Here is a 19043-nt window from a genome sequence, read left to right as displayed (position 1 = left end):
TATAACAATGACTGATGGTCATAGAAAATGTTATTTACAAAGTAAACTTTAACTGTACATTAAAAACGTTTATAAGACACAAAAAGTACTAATAGTAAAAAGTAAATGTCGAATAAAATTGAAAAATTAAAACAATAAAAATCCTAACTGTGGAGCCAAAAATAATCATAAGACGACACGTAGATTTTTGACAAAAGAAGACAAAACTACCCTTCAGGTATACCGGGATTCTTACGCGCAAGCAGCAGACAATTATCCCTCAACCAAGTCAAAAGTGCCCAAAATAGGTATCAACTTAAAACCTAATTTATTCATATATTTCCCATTTCATTATTTAGCTAATCAATTAGCTAAATAATATACTTATTCCTTTCATATTTCCTAAAATCATAATAATTGACTAATTAAGGGATTAATTTCCTAATCAATCCCTTAATTATCAATTGAAACACTCATCCAAACCTAAAACTACTAAAGTGGCCGGCCAATCCCATCAAGAAAAGTAAACCATCTTATTCTCCACCTTTTCCACTATTTTCCCTTTTTAATTACCCTAATTAACTAGCCAATTAATTCCAAAAATCACCAAAACATTCATTTTATGTTTAATAGCCAAATAAATTGGCTAATTAAACCTAAATCAAACACAAAAACCCTAGCTAGGCTGGCCACCCCTATCCCTATAAATAGATTCCAATTCTCTTACAAAAAATCCCAAATACTCAACACTATTTCTCTCTAAAATTCTAACTTTAGCATCGGAGGTTCTTCGGCCAAAACCCCCCAATTCATCGTGGGCGTGTGAGGCTTTTGGCCTTAACCTAAGGTGCTAGTTGTTTTATAGGTGCAAAATCGTCCAAGATCGAGGAGGAGAAAATTTGCATCCACACTAATTATACCTTTGCTACCACCATGAATCGAAGCCGCTCGAATCTAGCATTGAAAGCATTGCCGAAATAGTATTTGTGAATTTAGTTTGGATCTTCAACTATCAAACTACGTATACATGAACCATATGATATAACTGTAAGTATTTATTAACAGTCACAGCACCTGATCAACTATCATAATTAATTAAAAGTTTGGTCTTTTTTTCTTTTTAATGTAATAACGCAAATAAAAATACGACGAAAATTAAATTCAAGACCTCCTCCAATAACGCAAATAACGCAAATAACTAAAAACTTCTATACAATGATCTCACCATCTCATGAGTTATGTTTTCATATTCTTGTAGCTGACTTTGTCCCAGTTGTTCCTTAGGTTTTTGTTCAAAAGAGGACTTGGTTAAATGGATGTTTATTTTATCTTCTTTGAAAAAGATTTTCAAACACTTTCTTCTATTTTTACTTAATTATTTTTTAGTTTATTCTAAAAGTTAGAAAATAGCACGGTTATGATAGGAAGATAAAATATTTGTGAAAATCACTTTCTACATATTACGTTATTATAACCAGATATCAAACCAACGTAATCATTGATATTAAAGAACATTGTTATCTTCTTTATACATGCGTGAAATGCTCTTCACCTTTCTCCATTATAACATGATTATGATGGAGACAAAAAATGTGTGTGAAAATAATTTTCTACAAATTACGTTATCATAATGAGGTAGTTACAACTAGATAGCTAACGAATGTAATCATTGATATTAAAGAACGTTGTGCATCTTCTTTATACATGCGTGAAATGCTCTAAGTGCATTTGATCAGTTGGTAAGGATCATCATTTCCCTTTGCAGTTATGAAAGTCACAATATCTGCCATTTTTCAACAAAAAACTCACATATTAATTTCATACGCAGCATGCAATTAACATGAACTATCTACTTTAATATTTCCATGTATTATATATTATGCGGTTGTTAATTATGATTAACATACGTGTGACGAATAATTGATCGACGCGTGGAGCTTGATAGATTCGTGCTGTGTTTAAGAGTCGAGATCATTGTAATATTGCTTTGGAAAAAAACGGATTGAGATCCTACGGATCTCACTCTCCCGAGCTTGTGGATCGAGTAATCCGGAAAATTCAAGAGACATATATTGGCGTTGGAGAGAGAGATTGTATGTGAGGTAGACCAGTAAGATGAGCGAATGGAAACCGCAAAATTTAAATTGAACGGTCCGAATAGCTCAATATTCAGAAAGAAACCATCTGAGCCCATATTATAAACTGCTTTGCTAATACTAATAGTATGGTTTAACAAACAATCCTTTAATTCAGCACAAATGATGATTACAAGAACAAAATTTGTTATGAATTTCAATATTCAATTGCTACAATTAAATAAAAAATCAATATGGAAATTGATAAAAAGAAAAGTGAATGTTCAAACATTCTCAATTTGATGTTTGAACGTCAACATGCATACACCTTGTAGTGTCACTATCACACTTTATCAATGAGAGCTATGAAACCTAGAGTGATACGATGAACGGCGAATCGACTGTTTACTGGCTCCAAAAGTAAAAGTGGCTTGCACAGATGTAAGTTTGGATTGTTTTGGTTGTTCCTTGATTGCTTGAATTTGTTCCAATTGCTCCACGACTTCTATCATGGAAGGCCTGCTTTTAGGGTCCGGCGCTAAGCATTTTTCAGTAATCTGTGCTGTCTGCATTGCTGCCTTGAAGGCATATTGGCTTTCCATCCGCACATCCAAAATAGTTTTCAGCTTTCTTTTGTTCAGTAGAAGTGGTTTAGCCCATTCTACAAGTTGTTGTTGTTCCTTGGGACGTTTCAGATCAAGTGCTCGTAGCCCTGTCAGAATTTCAAGCAAGACAACGCCGAATCCATACACATCGCTATTCACGTACAAATGGCCTGTTGGTTTAGGGTATAGTACATGTCAGGAATATGTATCAGCTGATTTGTGAAAATCAACAGAGGAAATGTTCATATCTAAATTCCAAAAGATCTTCCTTTTTTGTTAGAGATTGATTACCTGTTGCAATGTATTCTGGAGCAGCATAACCATATGTTCCCATGATTCTAGTTGAAACATGTGATTCTCCACCAACTGGCCCCAATTTCGCCAAGCCAAAATCTGAGATTTTTGCATTGAAACTCTGCATAAATAAAAGAGGAGATTAACAAAATAGACAGTTTAATTATATCACATACATGCAGAGTCGCTGTAGCTACATTAGCTAGAGTGGATGTGATCCTCCCCATGCACCCAATTTCAAATCGCTCTGCAGCCATTCAGATTAGTATAAAGAATAATATCGCTTGTATAAAAAAAATTATATCACATGGATGGTTACAGTTGTGGGTTCTTAGAAAGATACTGCAGTACACGTAATATATATGTATGACAGAAACGCTTAGGTAGAAGTACAAACCCCATCAAGCAATATATTTGAGGCCTTAAAATCTCTGTAGATGATTTTCTTTTCTGAACTGTGTAAGAAGGCCAGGCCTCGAGCTGCTCCGATAGCTATTTTTAGTCTTCTGTCCCAAGAAAGCGGTTCAATGCCCGCACTCCCTGCTCGAAACAAAAGTTCTGAAGTTAACAAAATGGTATAGAAGCAAAATATCCTAAGTTCCATGGTTTCACATTGGTTTCTTACTTCTGAAAAGATGATTCTCCAAACTTCCTTTCTGCATGAACTCATAAACAAGGAGTAGTTCTTTGTCTTCCCAACAGTAACCTAATAGCTTCACCAGGTTCGGATGCGAAAGTCGTCCTAGAAAATTCACTTCCGACTGAATTGTCAAATATGATCAAGAGAAGAAAAACATATTTAGTTTCAAAAGAAAGAGTAATGCTGAGAAATTATGTAAGAAGAAGAAATAGGGTTATGGGGCATGACAGACAGTAACCACATTGTATAACTAGGATAGCATCATAGCAAATCACAATGTAACATTAAAACCACACCACCTACTTGGATTGGGATTTTAAAGAAAGATATGAACTCCAACTAATATGATCTCTCATGACAAAAGTGCTTTCCAAACTAATGAAGTGTGGAACTAAAAAATACAAGTTTAAGTTTCTCACTTCTATACCAAAACTTAAATATATCTTACCATAGTTTTGAATTAAAATTGTCGCTCGAATAAATAAGATGTAATGATCAATGCATAGTGCAAGAGTTATATAATGAATGATTCTACTATTAATCAATGCATCAGACATTTTTGTGATAAAATTCTAATCTGCAATGCAAATGCAAGTTGGGGATATTTTTTACAGAGTCTTCATTCAAATGTTGTTGACAAGAGTAAACGTCTTCAGTTCGGCCGAACTCAATTCATGGCTTGATCTTAGCACGATTGAACTATTCCCTTCCTTCGTGACAAATCTGGATCCTCAGATTCCGGAAATCCATGAATCATATTCGTTCATCGTAAATCATGTAATCAGACATCGTTTTAAATTTTTTTATTTAAAATTACACACAAACAATATTTAACAAAAATTAATCACACAATATACGATAAATAAACAAAATTCGCAAATCCTTTGAATCCTTACAAAAAAAGCTCTAGAGAGGATCCTGTTCGTTCTCATGACTTGCTCACGATCTATTTCTATTTCTTAATTAGTAAAGAACAAGAAAACGACAGATATTTCTTCTAAAGTGGGGCCCACGTCCTGCTGAACTCCAATGGAATTGAAATAATAATAAATACTGTGAGGTAGCAGGCTTGCCAAATCATGACATGTTACGGGATGAAGATATGAACTCCAACTAATATGATCTGTCATGACAAAAGTGGTGCTTTCCAAACTAGTGAAGTGTGGAACTAAAAAATGCAAGTTTAAATTTCTCACTCCTGTACCAAAATAAAATATATCTTCCCATACTTTTGAATTAAAAATGGCGCTCGAATAAATAAGATGTAATGATCAATGCATAGTGCAAGAGTTATATAATGAATGATTCTACTATTAATCAACGCATCGAGATATTTTTGTGATAAAATTCTAATCTGCCATGCAAATGCAAGTTAGAAACATTTTCGACAAAATCTTCATTCAATGTTGTTGACAAGAGTAAACGTCTTCAGTTCGGCCGAACTTAATTCATGGTTTGATCTTAGCACGTCGAACAATTCCCTTCCCTTATGATGAATTTGGATCCTCTTTATGAGAATTACAGAAATCTGTTAAATCTTGTAATTAAAAATTATTTTAAATATTTTTATTTAAAATTACATACAAACAGCACCTAACAAAAATTATACAATAAATGAATACGATTATCCTTCGAATCTTCCCAAAAAAGAACAGGAGAGAATCCTGTTGGCCTCATGACTTGCTCACGATCTATTTCTATTTCTTAATTAGTTAAGAACAAGAAAACGACAGATATTTCTTCTAAAGTGGGGCCCGCGTCCTGCTGAACTCCAATTGAATTGAAAAAATAATAAATACTGTGAGGTAGCTGGCTTGCCAAATCATGACGTGTTATCAGATGAAGATTACCTTAGGATTTTCTTGATGGGATTTTAGGAATTCTGACATCAAGTTGGTTTATTATGTATTGTGCAATTAGTTTTCGTTAGATATTATTTATATTTAATTTTAAATTAAAAAATTTAAAATAATTTTTAATTTCACGATATACAATAAACTACTAGAATATAAGAATCCTTAAAATCTTCATAATTTGAATTCGGATAAAACCCAAATTCATGTTATAATCAAAATTAAAAAAGATGCCGTCTTCGAGAAATTATACTCTTTGACAAAAATTAAAAATAAATAAATAAATAGCAGAACAACTAGTCCTGAGTCTGACTAATTAAAATTTCCTAATAATAAATCAAAGTTGAAAAAATAAATAAAAATACCTGCCACTCTTGAAATCCTTGCCCATTTTCTGGGTTCAATTTCTTGATAGCGACCATCATTCCAGTGCCAGCTTTTGAAGGCTGAAGTGTTTTCTCATCCACCCAACCTTTGAAAACTATCCCAAATCCTCCCTCACCAAGAACTGCATCTGACTTGAAATTTCTGGTGGCAGCCTTCATCTCTGCAAAAGTGAAGACTCTCAAGTTTGGGAACTCCAAAATCCGTCCGTTGGGTTGTTGTGATTGTAATTCTTCAATTTTTGAGCTTGATGATGCTTCTGAAAAATGACTTCTTCCTACACTGCTGCTTGTGTTTGATAATATGTTCTTGCTGTGAGTTCCCGATGTCCCTAGAAAAACATAACACATGATTAATATGCATGAACCGTGTATGAAATTCAATGACTGTTTTCTTCTGAAAATACGATATTCTAGATATTCGAGAGGGTGATATGAACTTGGAGTACCAGGGCGGCAAGGCTGATAGACTGCCCTGGCCAACTAACCTAACGTGAATATGAATTTGTGAAAATTTTGATGACCCTTTTTTGTTTAAAGTGGTCTGGTGTTGGAGCAAACTGTACCTGGAGTTGAAGGTATGTATTTGTTGGGACGAGGATCATGAGATGTCCAGCAATTCCCCATGATTCAATTTTGTCAACTAGAAAAAAGATCTGTGTAATTTTGCAAGGGTTGGGAGACAAAAGGAGAGATCTTGAAGGAGGAGAATGGAAGTGGAATTTATGTGGTTGGAATTGGCATTTTATATAGTTGGAGAGTTGGACTTTCTGCTCAACTGGGGAGTTGCCACGAACCCACTAGGTTGCTTCATTTTTTAATTTCTAACAAAAAGATTTAAACTATAATATTCATATTGAAAAACATAAGGATTAATTGGCTGTATCCTTAATTCCATTTGGTGCACTTTTTCTTTTTATCCAAAGTTCCAAACCCTTCTATTTTTCACTTGCTTGGCATCAGCTGTGAAAACGAAATATTTAACCGATTTTGACAGTCAACCCCCAGTTATTATCAACGTCCTATGACAGCACAGTTTTATATAGGGATGTGCTATCCACACATTTTATTTTATTTCTCACACATCTCTTGATAATTTACGTTCGTTGATCTTCTTTAATTCATCTGATCCGACGGCCGAAAATTAAAAAAGTGTGTGAGAAGTAAAATAGGGTGTGTGGATATCACATCCCTTTTATATCTTCATGCAGCAGCATAGGCATTTTCTTCATCGGCCTTTTACTTATGAGATAATGTTAGGGATATCAAAATTTTAAATTAAATTTGCAAACCGAATGATATATCACCAATAAGAAATAAACGCGTTAATCAACACTTAAATAACAATCAAATCATAAAAAAAAACATATCATTTGGTTTACAAAATTTTGTTTAAAAATTTGGTTTCCTTAACACCACCGTGTCATAATATAAGTGATTGAATACTTAAAAAAAAAAAAATCAAACACATGTATTATAAAACTTATTGTACAAAGCTGTGTTTTTTATACATTAAAAAATGTCTCCAATGAAGGAGCACTTGATTATTATTCTTGTTGACTACATAGATGCCAAGTGCTTATAGGTAAGAAATGGCTTGACACTTATTAGACTCCTCCTGTAATGGTTGACCGAAGTTTTTTTTTCTCTTACCCTCAACTACGAAGGGTTTTGTAGCTCAAACAGTCCAAGAACACATATTCATGCATCTGCAATTCTGTGTGAAAATTTTATTTTTATATATAGAAAAATTTAAAATAATCACAGAGAAGATCATCGACGAAGTTTTAAAATCACTTATTAAAATTAATTTTAAAAGTTTCGTAAAAAATTATAAAACCAAATTTCATGTGCATGATCATAAAGAATACAATGAGCATGTTTTTTTTTCTTTAATTAGAACACAACGAATACCTTAAAATACAATTACGATACACCTATGGTTAAATTGGTGAGAAAAATAGCTCCCATAACAATGCAATGAGTACCTTAAAATTTGAGCCTTTGACTGCTAAAACCTAAAAATACATCATAAGTTCATAACAACCTATATTATTTAGCATATCTCCTTGATTAGAACAATGTCAATGGTTCCTCAAGTGAAAATAAGAAATAAAAAATAAAATCTTTGCATATACATTTACTAAAAACAGAGATAATTGGAGCAATGATCCCTCAACTATAGTTAAGTGGAGTTTTGTTTCCTGGATTAAAAGTTCATGAGTATTGGTCCCTGAACTGGTATTAATGTAGAGTAATGATACTTTTTGCTAACTATGTTAAAACTTTCATCTATTTTTCGCCCTTTTAAACCATTTATTTTGGATAGAAGTTCAAACGAAGTTAGTAAACAAGATCATTGCTCCACGTTATAACAAATTCAAGGACCATATATGCTCAAGGATATTCAGTTTATAAGACCAAAACTTCAATTAGGCCAAAATTCAAAGACTAGTGTTCTAATTTTCTAGAAAACAAAAGTGATTTTGCATACATGGCCACTCAACTTATAAAGGTGGCTTCCAACACAACAGTCCTACTCTGCGGGGGACACACGGACCTCACTTCATACAATCGATTACTCATGGCTTTAGTGCTGATTGGGAACTCGAAAGCATTTGTGTCGTAAATCTTTGTGCTAGAAGTATTTTTATTGTAGATTTTTTTTTTCTACCAAACATAGTTTGAAACATTTTTAGTAGTTAGAAAACAGTTTTAGCCCATCGCAAATTCTCAATCATGCATTTAACATGTATATATGGGGAATACAATTTAATAATTTATACGTGATTTGAGCAATGAAGATTCAATTTTGTAGATTTAAACGAACTCAGATAATAATGCTCAATGGGATATGTAACTCCACCTAGAAAAAATGATTAGTAGTTCTCCTAGGGTCGTATATTTGTTGAAATTATTATGTTTGATTTCAACTAGTTGTAAGTCATAATAAGTTGCAACAACTCGCTCTTAATTTGTTGAGTAAGTGTCTTCTATATGAGAGGCTATATTCTTATATATGTCTACTTGCAACAACTGTGAATTAATCATTTGTAGTTGTGGTTGAAGAAAAATCTTATATTTTAGATGTTACATATCGTAAATGTATTAGATTGTTTGAAGCGTGAATGATAATTGAAAAATGTTCTTTCAATCTATTAACCATTTAAGTTACACAAAGGTATGTCCATTTTTGGAAAAGAAATCACAGTAGATCATTATGCTTTTGAGTTTCCTCAAATGAATAATATTGAGGCTGCTTACTTTTGCTCGTGAAAGAAGAAAAAATATAGAAACAGTTCAGACCAAAGAGATTTTTCAATGTAACCGTTACACGATGTGGTACATCACGTGTCCCTATACATGGTCGGTTATGTGTGTTAAAAGGTTAATAACTTAAAAATTAAAAATTTTCATCACTTGCATAAAAACACGTAATGTATCATCTTTATTCCCGTCACAACTAAAAATTTCTCCTTAGACCGAGTGAGCTAAACCGAGCCGCCAATAAAACCAAAGCAAAAGCTCCTTTCAAAAAAAAATAAATAAATAAAACCAAAGCAAAAGCAGGTTTACAAGCAGCCGCAAGTATCACGTTTTACACACGCTAGCACACACTCCCAGGCCAAAACCCCAGATGCGAAGAATCAACGAAGTGTCCAAAGCACAAAGTTAAACATGCATTTTCTGGTGCCCGGAATATAAGATACCACGAAATTTTTTACTCTTGAATTTTTAATTAAAAATAAAAAATTTAAAGTTTAACAGTTAAAAAAAATCGAAGTACTTTAATTAGAGAGTGTCTTATACTTCGAAACACCGTATAATTTTTTAGCAAAAACAAGATGATATGATTTCTTCACAAGTTTGGAGAAAAGGTGCCCGCAGGTAAAGGCAAGCCTCCGCGCCTGACCTGTCGACCAGAAGTTAACCCACCCATGGGATAACGAAAGTTTCTATGAATTCGTGTCAGCCGCATTTTCTGTTTGACATTTAGGGCATGAGACAAAGCAAAAAGTGCAGATCAGTTTAAGATCGTCCAGGGGGAATGAAGTCATGTTTCATGCTTGGACAGAAAGCTGAGATTTTACAGTGTTTACATGGAAGCAAGCATATATACATGAGTCTGTTTGACTGGAAGATGAATGCTAGGACAACTAAATTTGTAGAACTTTTATGTCATTTAATTTACAGGTGATACATCATTTAGTTTACAAATTTTGTTTATAAATTTAATCTTACTAGCATTACTCAATTCACAACTAGTATGTTTACTTACTCAAAATGAAAAGTCGTGAATTCGGAAAGTCATGAATCTGGAAAAGGAGAATAATGAGATAAACTACTTCCCATAATTAATTTAAGTGTAACGCTAGGAAGGCTAAATGTGTAGACAAAATTTTGTAAACTATATGACATGAAAGTTGATGATTGAGCTATTACTGAAGTATTGATTAGCGTGCTTATTTCTTATAGGTGACACATCATTTAATTTACAAATTTAATCTATACATTTAGCTTACTAGCATTACTCTTAATCTAATTCCCGGTTTTTTAGGTATTGTAGATCAAACAATTAAAAGACACATATTCATACATCTATAATTTTGTGTGCAGTTCCTTCTCATCACCCAAGTCAGCAGTAAAAGCAGAAAGAGTAATGTTATTCATACCATGTTTTTATACTACATTTCTATACCATCTTAGGTGACATTTGATAAGGACAGCCACACCATTTGAAAAATTTGCAAAACCCAAGGAAAGGAAGGAGAAAGACTCATCGTATATTACAATCATCATTTAATTAACTAGTTTTTTTTAATTATTCATTTATTAAATAATGAACTAAATTAAAAAATCTGATTAATTCAAATGATGTGGCTATCCACATCAGATGCCACCTAAGGTGGTATGAAAATGTGGTACAAAAATATGGTATGAATAGCATTACTCTAAAAGAAAACATAACTTTGAATTATTTATTTTTAAAATCAAAATAATTTAAAATAATTACAGAGAAGATCTACGAATTGTGATACCTTACATATTAAAATTGACTTTAAAACTTTCGTAAAAATGTTCCCCCATAAAAAAAATACGAATGAGTACCCCGTAGCTATTTTTATTAGAATACAATGAATACCTTAAAATTTGAAACTTTGAATGCTAAAACCTACAAATACATCATAAGTTCATAACAACGTATATTACTTATTTATATATTATCTCCTTGATTAGAGCAATGTCAATGGTCCCTCATTTCGTGAAAGTAATGCGATCCACACATTTATTTTTACTTTTCGCACACTTCTCTTAGTTTTCGACCATCAAATTGAATGAATTAAAGAAGACTAATAGTAAAAAAATTAACACCGGTGAGATAAAAAAAATAGGTGTATGAATAGAACTATCCTTTCGTAATTGTGAGTCTTTCATCATGGAGTCAAAGCAAAAATAAGAGAATAAAAAAATAAACTTTGCACATATTTTACCAAAATAAAAAATTTGGAGCAGTGAACCCTCAACTTTAACTCAATTGGAACTTTGGTTCGTGAACTATAAGTTCATGAGTATTAGTCCTTGAACTTGTAATAATGTGGAGCAATGATCTTTTTTACTAAATCCATTAGAACTTTCATGCATTTTGTGCCCCCTTAAACCCTTATTTTGGACGGAATTAATAAGTTAGTGTAAAAACTCATTGCTCCACATTATAACAAACTCAAAGACCAATATTCACAAATTTTTAATTCAAGAACCAAAGCTGCAATTAAGCCAAAAATTCAAATACCATCGCTTCAATTTTCAAAGAGAAAAGTAACTTTGCTTCCATGGCCGCTCAACTTATAAAGGTGGTTTACAAGACAACAGTCTTAATCCGCAGGGGACACACGGACCTCACTTTATACAATCGATTAATCATGGCTTTGGTGCTGGTTGGGAACTCGAAAGCATTCGAGCTCGTAAGTCTTTGTGTTACAAGTGTTTTTATTGTAGAAATTTTTCTACCAAACATAGTTTAAACACTTTTAGTCTATCGCAAAGCAGTCCCAGCCATGCATTTAACATCTATGTGGGCATAGCACAATTTATACGTGATTTGAGCCATGAAAGTAAAATTTTGTAGATTTAAATGAATTCAGATAGTAATGTTCCATGGGATTTGTAAGTTCACTCCGCCTAAGCAAAAATGAGTAGTAGTTCTCCTACGGTCGAATGTTTGTTGAAATTATTATTTTGAGATAAATCAAAAGTTGCAAAATCTCACTTTTAATTTGTTGCGTAAGTGTCTTTATTGACCTATTGCGGCAACTGTGCATTAATCGTTTGTGATTGTGGTTGTAGTTAAAAACAGACCTTATATTTTAGAAATGAGGTATTCATCAATTCCCCCCCTGAACTTGTGACTATTGGCTAATTTCCCCCTTCAACTTTAATTTTGGCCAATTTTCCGCCTCAACTCTCATAATTAGTCAATTTCCCCCCTCAACTTTAATTTGGCCAATTTCCCCCCTCAACTCTCATAATTAGTCAATTTGCACCATACTGTTAATTTTTTAGTTTGATCATAATTAAACAAGTGTGTGTAAGAAACTAAATAAGATGTATGATAATCATTTTCCTATGTCCTTATCCTATTACAAATAGATTAAAATTTAGAATTTTATAATTTATCATAGATAGTATTATTAGTCATAATAAATCAGTATAGAGTAATTTTATTTGATTTTTTACTATACAAAATTGATAACGAAAAGGATTGATGTGTACATTTTTGTATGTGAATACAATTTTCTTTATAAAAGTGAAAGCTAAGTTCAAGTAAATTGCGGAGAATCGAATTTTAGTGCAAAAATGACTAGTCAATTCATAATTTTCGACTCCTTATTAAGAATAACCCATTTGATTGAAATAGGTCTGATCCATGAGTTTATGATTATTATTTCTTCTTCTACATGCTTTAAACCCGATTCATAACTTGTTCTTATAATCAACCCATATCACATACTAATTGTATTATGTTTTTGTACATTTTACCCTATATTATGCAGGTGAGTTTATGTTAATTTTAGTACTTTGTTGGAAGTTATTAGAAAGATTGAAAGAAAAAAAAAAGAATAGATGGAAAATTAAAAAAAAATTAACAGTAGGGTGCAAATTGACTAATTATGAGAGTTGAGGAGGGAAATTGGCCAAATTAAAGTTGAGGGGAGAAATTGACTAATTATGAGAGTTGAGGGGGGGAATTGGCCAAAATTAAAGTTGAGGGGAGAAATTGGCCAATGGTCACAAGTTCAAGGGGGGAATTGATGAATACCTCTTTAGAAATTGTCGATTGTAGATGTATTAGAGAGTATCAACGATAACTGAAAAAAGTTATTTCAACCTATTAATCATTTAAGTTATACAAAGAGGAAAGGATTGTAATATGTCCATTTTTGGAAGAAAAATAACTGGTGATCGTTGTCCTTTTGAGTTTTGAGTTTCCAAAAACGTATAAAATTGGGACTACTGACTTTGGGACTCACTTTTGCTCATCAAAGACGAAAAGCGACACAACTTCCTCAGACCGAGTGAATCAAACCGAGTCGCCATTAAAGCAAAAGCAGAAAAAACATAAACAGCCGCAATTGGCACGTTATACACAACTTAACGTAACAGGGCATGGCACGTGGCAAAACCACACGCTAGCACACAATACCCGGCCAAAACTTTAAGTCATCTTCAACCGAAATAGCTAAATATAGTCCTGTTCAGAATTTTAGACCTTCAAAAAATTATTTTCAAATGAATAGTATCAAGCCATATTTATGTATCATCTCTAACCGAAAAGGCTAAACATAACATCTGAATGATTTATTAGTTTGAAGTTTAAACTTTAATTTGATTGATTAACTTAGTTAAACTACCATTTGATGTTTTCAAATCTAGCTGCTGAATTTGAATCAATTATTATAAATAAGGAACTGGACCCTAAAAAAGGGGCTAAGAGGTGGGCTATATTTGAGATGGCCTTAGAGGACCAAAATCAAATGTCCAAAGCATGAACTAAAACATGCATTTTTTATGGTGCTTCGGAATATAGAGTACTAAGAACTTTTTAACTTATATATTAGGTAAAGAAAAATGAAGATCTAACGGTTATAAAAGTCCGTAGTGTTTAAGTCAGGAAGTGTCCTGTGCTCTAGAACACCAAGCAAAAAAGGCGATACGATTTCTTTACAAGTTTGCAGGAAAGGGGTTGAAGGAGTTCCACCAAAAAATCATTTGGCAAGGTTCCACCCATTATTTATAAGTAGATGCAACGTTTTCCTCTCTTCAACACGTGGAAGAGATTCTTAACAAAAGTAAACCTACATGCTTGACCGGTTGACCAGAAGTTGACTTACGCATGGGACAACAAAAGTCAGGTATGAATTCGTGTCAGCTGCCGTTTCCGTTTTGAAATTTAGGGCAAGAGACAAAGCAAAAAGTGCACATCAGTTTAAGATGTTCAAGGGGGATGCATTCATGTTTGACAGAAAGCTGAGATTTTATAGCGTTTACATGGAAGCATGTATACATAATCTGTCTGACTGGAAGTTCAATGGAAAGTCATAACTATCATCTTTACTTGCTCAAAATAAAAAGTCGTGAATTAGAAAAATCATGTATTTAGAAAGAAGAATAATGAGACAAACTACTTCTCATAATTAATCTAATTTCTGGTTTTGGTATGGAATTATTATGAACTATCGTTAGGGGTGATGAAGGAAGGCTAAATGTTCACATGGAAGCACACTTGAAGCCATTGTGGAGCAAAAAATAATTCAAAAAATCATGGAGGCGATACGTAGATTTTTGGGTTAAAAAGACGAGATTATCCTCGAGACATATCGGAATTCCCACGCGCATACAACAGATAATAACGGCTCAATCAAGAAAGAGTCAAAGGTGATTAATATGGTATTTATTCAAATTCTTCTCATCACTCCTCATCAATCCCTTAATGATTTTGTTTAAAAGGTAACTCCCGAAACTTTATATTTAAATTAGGAATAAGTGGCATGTTAATTGCAAGATATTATTTCACATAACATCTTACAATTATTCTCCAATTACTACCATATATGGCCGGCCACCCTCTTATAAATATCCCTCTTATCCCACTAAATGCTAAGTCATTTGATACCCATAAACTCCTAAATACATTTTTTTTAGAATTCTAACATTGGTATCGGAGATTCTTCGACCAAAGCTCCCATTCATCATGACCGCATGAGGCTTTTTGCCTTAATTTTAGGTGGTATTATTTTGCAGATGCATTTTCGTCAAAGTAGAAGATGACGGAAATTTGCATCCACAACTATGACTTGTAAAGCAAGAAAAAGTTGACTGGAAGATGTAAGGAGCTCCAAAACCTCAAATGGAAATCGACTAACTAACAAGTTTGTTTACTTAGAAGAGAAGTCGTGAATCAAGAAAGCCAAAAGTAGGTGAGAGCAGGAATGAGAATGAAATCAACTACTGTCCCTATATCAATCTAATTCATGATATTTCAGGGATTGGATTGCAGTTTATAATTTATGAGCCACATAGGAAGTCAGGAATCGATATTTCCAATACCCGTGTGCTACGAGAAGTTAAAAATTAGAATAACTCCAACATTCATTCTATCTCGTTTCAACTTAAGTGAACATGTCATAAACTGTCATCGAACACAAAAGCAATACCAGAACTAGGGATAAAATTTATTGATTTACCAAAAGTAATATCAGAAAATAAAGGGGGGAGCTTTGAGCCATGAGCCCCAATGCAAGAAAAGCAGAATTTAGAAGTTCTTATAATTTTGAAATGAGTTCAAAAGCTCTCCTAATACTTTATACAGATGCTTTAATTGGAAGAGGTTGATAGGCCCTGGCTTCTAAGAGCTCTAGCTCTGTGCCTTCTCTTGAAAACATCTTGCCGGAATCTTTTGGTCTCGGTCTTCATCTCCAAGAAGGGTCGCCTCTCTATACTTTCTCTTTCCCTCTCCAGCATCCTTTGCCTCTTTAGAACTGCCAAGGCTGCGGCTTTGTTCTCCTTTTGTTGGATCTCTGTCTCTTCCTGCACATTCATATATATAAACAGCTGAACACGTAAAATAGGTGCCAATATATGTGACTCTGTGAAAATACGTCGATACATGCATACAGCCTACTGCATATTCAAGTCTTCATTCCTTACACCTATCTTTCATCTGCTTTACGTGAACTTATTGGCGCTCATTTTCTGCCCATTTCCAGTTAGCAAAGTAACAATATCTTTGAGTTTGGGAGATATTTCATTTAGTACAATCATGTGAATGTTCACTAAAATGGAAAGTGAGTGAACATAGCAGGACGGGGAAATAGGACAGACCTGAAGATCACGAATGAGACTGTCAAGCGATTTAATCTTCCTATGTGGCCACCGAGGAATGCCAAATTCTCTGCATTTCTTTTTAAGTACGGTGAGTCCAACATTCAGATTTCTCGAAGCTTCCACAATTGGTAGATCAAAATACTTTGCCAGATCTGATAAAGCGATATTTGCTATGCGTCCACTTGGCGCCCTTTTCTTCTTCTCTGTAATACCTGCAACCTTGCACCTAACCTATGAGATATCAAATTCAAATAATGCAGAAGTATTTTAATTGGGGGACAAACATTGAAGAAAAAAGATTTTTGGTCTCGGGTTTGAGACTTGGGAGCAGCCTCTCCATAAATGGGGGTAAGGCTAGCCGACATTCACCTCTCCCAGACCCTGTGTAAAGCGGGAGCCTTGTGCACTGGGTACGACCTTTTTTATACATTAACAAATGACAGTCAGAATTCAAGATATGCATCACTTTTACGTAGCAGCATTCTTAAGTAAGCTGCTGCTAAGAGAAATTCCATATACTCCAATGCCATTAATAAAAAATAAAAAATTAAAAAATTAAAACAAAAACCCATAGGATGCATACTGCATAGATATTTGAACATTTCTACCTTGGCAACAACTACAAAAATGAATCTGAAGAACAGAAAGCAATGTGTGGCAACAATAATTGAAAGCCATGGCATCTAACCTGGTGAACTTCTTCCACTTTCTTGATCCTCAGATGAATCAGACATTGTGATGGGGCTAGGAAGAGAGTTCAGATCCAGATCAGGTATCGGCGACCTTCTTGATTTGTGGTGACTGTCATTACTCACTTGGCTTGTTTCCTGCCGTGACCTTTGCAATGATTTTTTGTCATCCGTTTTGCAGCTCAACTCAAAAATTATCTGAAGATCATTAGACAATTTTGGAATTGTCTTCAACTTCGGATTTCTGAAAGATTTGGAGAAAATATTGTTAGAATTAGGATTAGGATTACATATTCAGCAAAGATCAATTGTTTTGTTGGGAAACGTAAAAAAAAAGGAAAACGGAGATATCTACCAAATATGTTTTCATATCCTATCGTAACGACATATCAATCAATAGAGCGGAGGAAGAGATCACTCGATGAACTCTAAGACTCTTAGATAAATTTCAATTAGAGAATTTTCATATTGAACTGCTAATACCTCAGGGGATGCACATCAAATTCAACAGTAGACCCTCCTGATTAAGTTTGAAAGAGCATAGACGTTACGAGCATATTTCAACACTAATGAAGGTTTCACACTTGACTATCATTCAATCTCTTCAAGCCAGGCTGGACGAATTCTAACATAAAACAGGTAACATGACCAGCGCGTTACGCTTCTCATAATAACTGATCACATACGCGCAAATCTGAAAGGGCGTTCCACGCACCCCTTGTAAAGCACGCAAGGGGCAAATGCGATAGGGGCGCTTCACACACTGGCTCCTGGAAGAATTTCTCGGGCACTGAAACCCGATAAGATGGACATCTTTACTCATTTGTCAGTACCTAGTTAACTAGGATTGGCAATGCCTGAAAAAGGAATATAAAGCCGCACAAAAACAAAAGAGTTTCAACAAACCACCAACTCTTCCAACGGCGAAATGAGGAGACTACCACCATGAATTTCTTTTCTAACCAATCTCCTCTACATTTACAGGCTTAAACATAAAGTTAGTCATTCTAACGACATGTTTACAAATCCGTAATTGGTTAATACTGCAATTATTGCATCTCAAACACAAACACAAACACAAACAATGACTACCCCCAACCAAAAGAACAAGAGCATGAAAAACATCAATAACAGAGAAAAAACATAAGATTAAATTCATTAGACTGAAAGGGTACCTGGAGACTGAAAGTATAGAGGGAATGCATGTAAAATCAGGTGGTGAATTTTCATGAAATGCTAAAATGCAGACCCAACAGCCGTTGACATGCCCTTGGAGCACTTGGGAAGCTGGAAATTTCATCAATCTCAAAAGCGGCTCAGCTGGCAGCTCCACATACAACCCATTTTCTCTGAACACAAACTCTCTCTCCACCTCATTTCTCTTCCCCTCATCCAATCCGTACACATGCAAGCTCCTGATCAACTCTGCCAAAAAAACAAAAACAAAAAACCATTTTTTTTTCAAAAAAATGAGAAAACAAACAAAACCCAACAAGCAGAAGAGCAGAAAGATTCAATCTACGGATAGAAAAACGAAAAACTGGAGAATGGGGATGGTAGGTTTTGATAAACTCACCGTGGTTGATGGTGTTCTTGAAGACGAGGAGCGATCTCAGCAAATGGGGTTCACAATCACAGTCACAGGAATCCATAAGAAGGGAGAGAAGAAGATCATAGTGCTGTGGGGGTGGTAAAAGTAGGGAAGAAGGACTAGTGCATTGCTGCTAGAGTAGTGACAGCTCAAAGCGGTGAGCAGAGAGAGAGGGAATGGAATGAACGAATGCAAAAACCCAGGCTTTGAATTTTGGAACAAGTTCTTAAATTTGTAATTTTTTTCTCCTACTTTTTTTTTGTTGCCCTTTTCTATAATTCCAGGTTTTTTTCTCCCTGAAATTTGAAATAAAATTAAAATGGCCTCGATCAAAACATGGTACGACTGACGATAATAGTTAATGTTATCAAATCTATAAACTTCCTGAATTAATACAGAATTTTAAATTGCGTTAAATGTAATACTTATCTTTTCAATATTAGAAGTGGTCTAAATTCGTATCTTCCTTTTGTGCTAATTAAACAACAAACTTATATATATTTTTAATAGTTTTACAGTAATAATTATTAACGTAACCTAAGCATTCAGGA

The 19043-nt window shown here is 34.0% G+C and overlaps 2 protein-coding genes across 3 annotated transcripts; both read right to left on the bottom strand.

Annotated features, from left to right (window-relative positions):
* Positions 1 to 2204: 2204 nt before the first annotated feature.
* On the bottom strand, positions 2205 to 6565 carry LOC126583334 (probable serine/threonine-protein kinase PIX13). Its single transcript, XM_050247688.1, has 6 exons — positions 6396 to 6565; positions 5812 to 6161; positions 3579 to 3714; positions 3351 to 3493; positions 2951 to 3074; positions 2205 to 2829 (listed from the first exon to the last, which is right to left on the bottom strand). Exons 1-6 carry the CDS (start codon positions 6454 to 6456, stop codon positions 2408 to 2410), a joined length of 1236 nt encoding a protein of 411 aa, XP_050103645.1. The 5' UTR covers positions 6457 to 6565; the 3' UTR covers positions 2205 to 2407.
* An 8974-nt stretch (positions 6566 to 15539) lies between these two features.
* Positions 15540 to 19016, bottom strand: LOC126610252 (protein RKD5-like). 2 transcript variants are annotated; one of them, XM_050278267.1, is made up of 6 exons: positions 18478 to 19016; positions 18077 to 18326; positions 16901 to 17145; positions 16582 to 16629; positions 16210 to 16424; positions 15540 to 15915 (listed from the first exon to the last, which is right to left on the bottom strand). In XM_050278267.1, exons 1-6 carry the CDS (start codon positions 18551 to 18553, stop codon positions 15703 to 15705), a joined length of 1047 nt encoding a protein of 348 aa, XP_050134224.1. In that variant the 5' UTR covers positions 18554 to 19016; the 3' UTR covers positions 15540 to 15702. The 2 variants fall into 2 exon arrangements, with proteins under 2 accessions (XP_050134224.1, XP_050134233.1); XM_050278276.1 differs by lacking the exon at positions 16582 to 16629.
* Between the last annotated feature and the right edge of the window lie 27 nt (positions 19017 to 19043).

The sequence above is a fragment of the Malus sylvestris genome, chromosome 2, assembly GCF_916048215.2.
Source record: "Malus sylvestris chromosome 2, drMalSylv7.2, whole genome shotgun sequence".
Lineage (NCBI taxonomy): Eukaryota > Viridiplantae > Streptophyta > Magnoliopsida > Rosales > Rosaceae > Malus > Malus sylvestris.
The sequence above is the reverse complement of the archived record's forward strand: the minus strand, read 5'-3'. Positions and strand labels throughout refer to the sequence as shown.

Coding starts and splice junctions, on each gene's coding strand:
- LOC126610252 (XM_050278267.1), bottom strand. CDS start 18,553: ATGGATTCCTGTGACTGTGATTGTGAACCCCATTTGCTGAGATCGCTC. Junction 18,327..18,477: donor CAAGAACACCATCAACCACG/GTGAGTTTATCA, acceptor TTTTTTTGGCAG/AGTTGATCAGGAGCTTGCAT. Junction 15,916..16,209: donor GTCTCATTCGTGATCTTCAG/GTCTGTCCTATT, acceptor ATGAATGTGCAG/GAAGAGACAGAGATCCAACA.
- LOC126583334 (XM_050247688.1), bottom strand. CDS start 6,456: ATGGGGAATTGCTGGACATCTCATGATCCTCGTCCCAACAAATACATA. Junction 6,162..6,395: donor ATACATACCTTCAACTCCAG/GTACAGTTTGCT, acceptor ATGTTTTTCTAG/GGACATCGGGAACTCACAGC. Junction 3,715..5,811: donor AAGGATTTCAAGAGTGGCAG/GTATTTTTATTT, acceptor TTGACAATTCAG/TCGGAAGTGAATTTTCTAGG.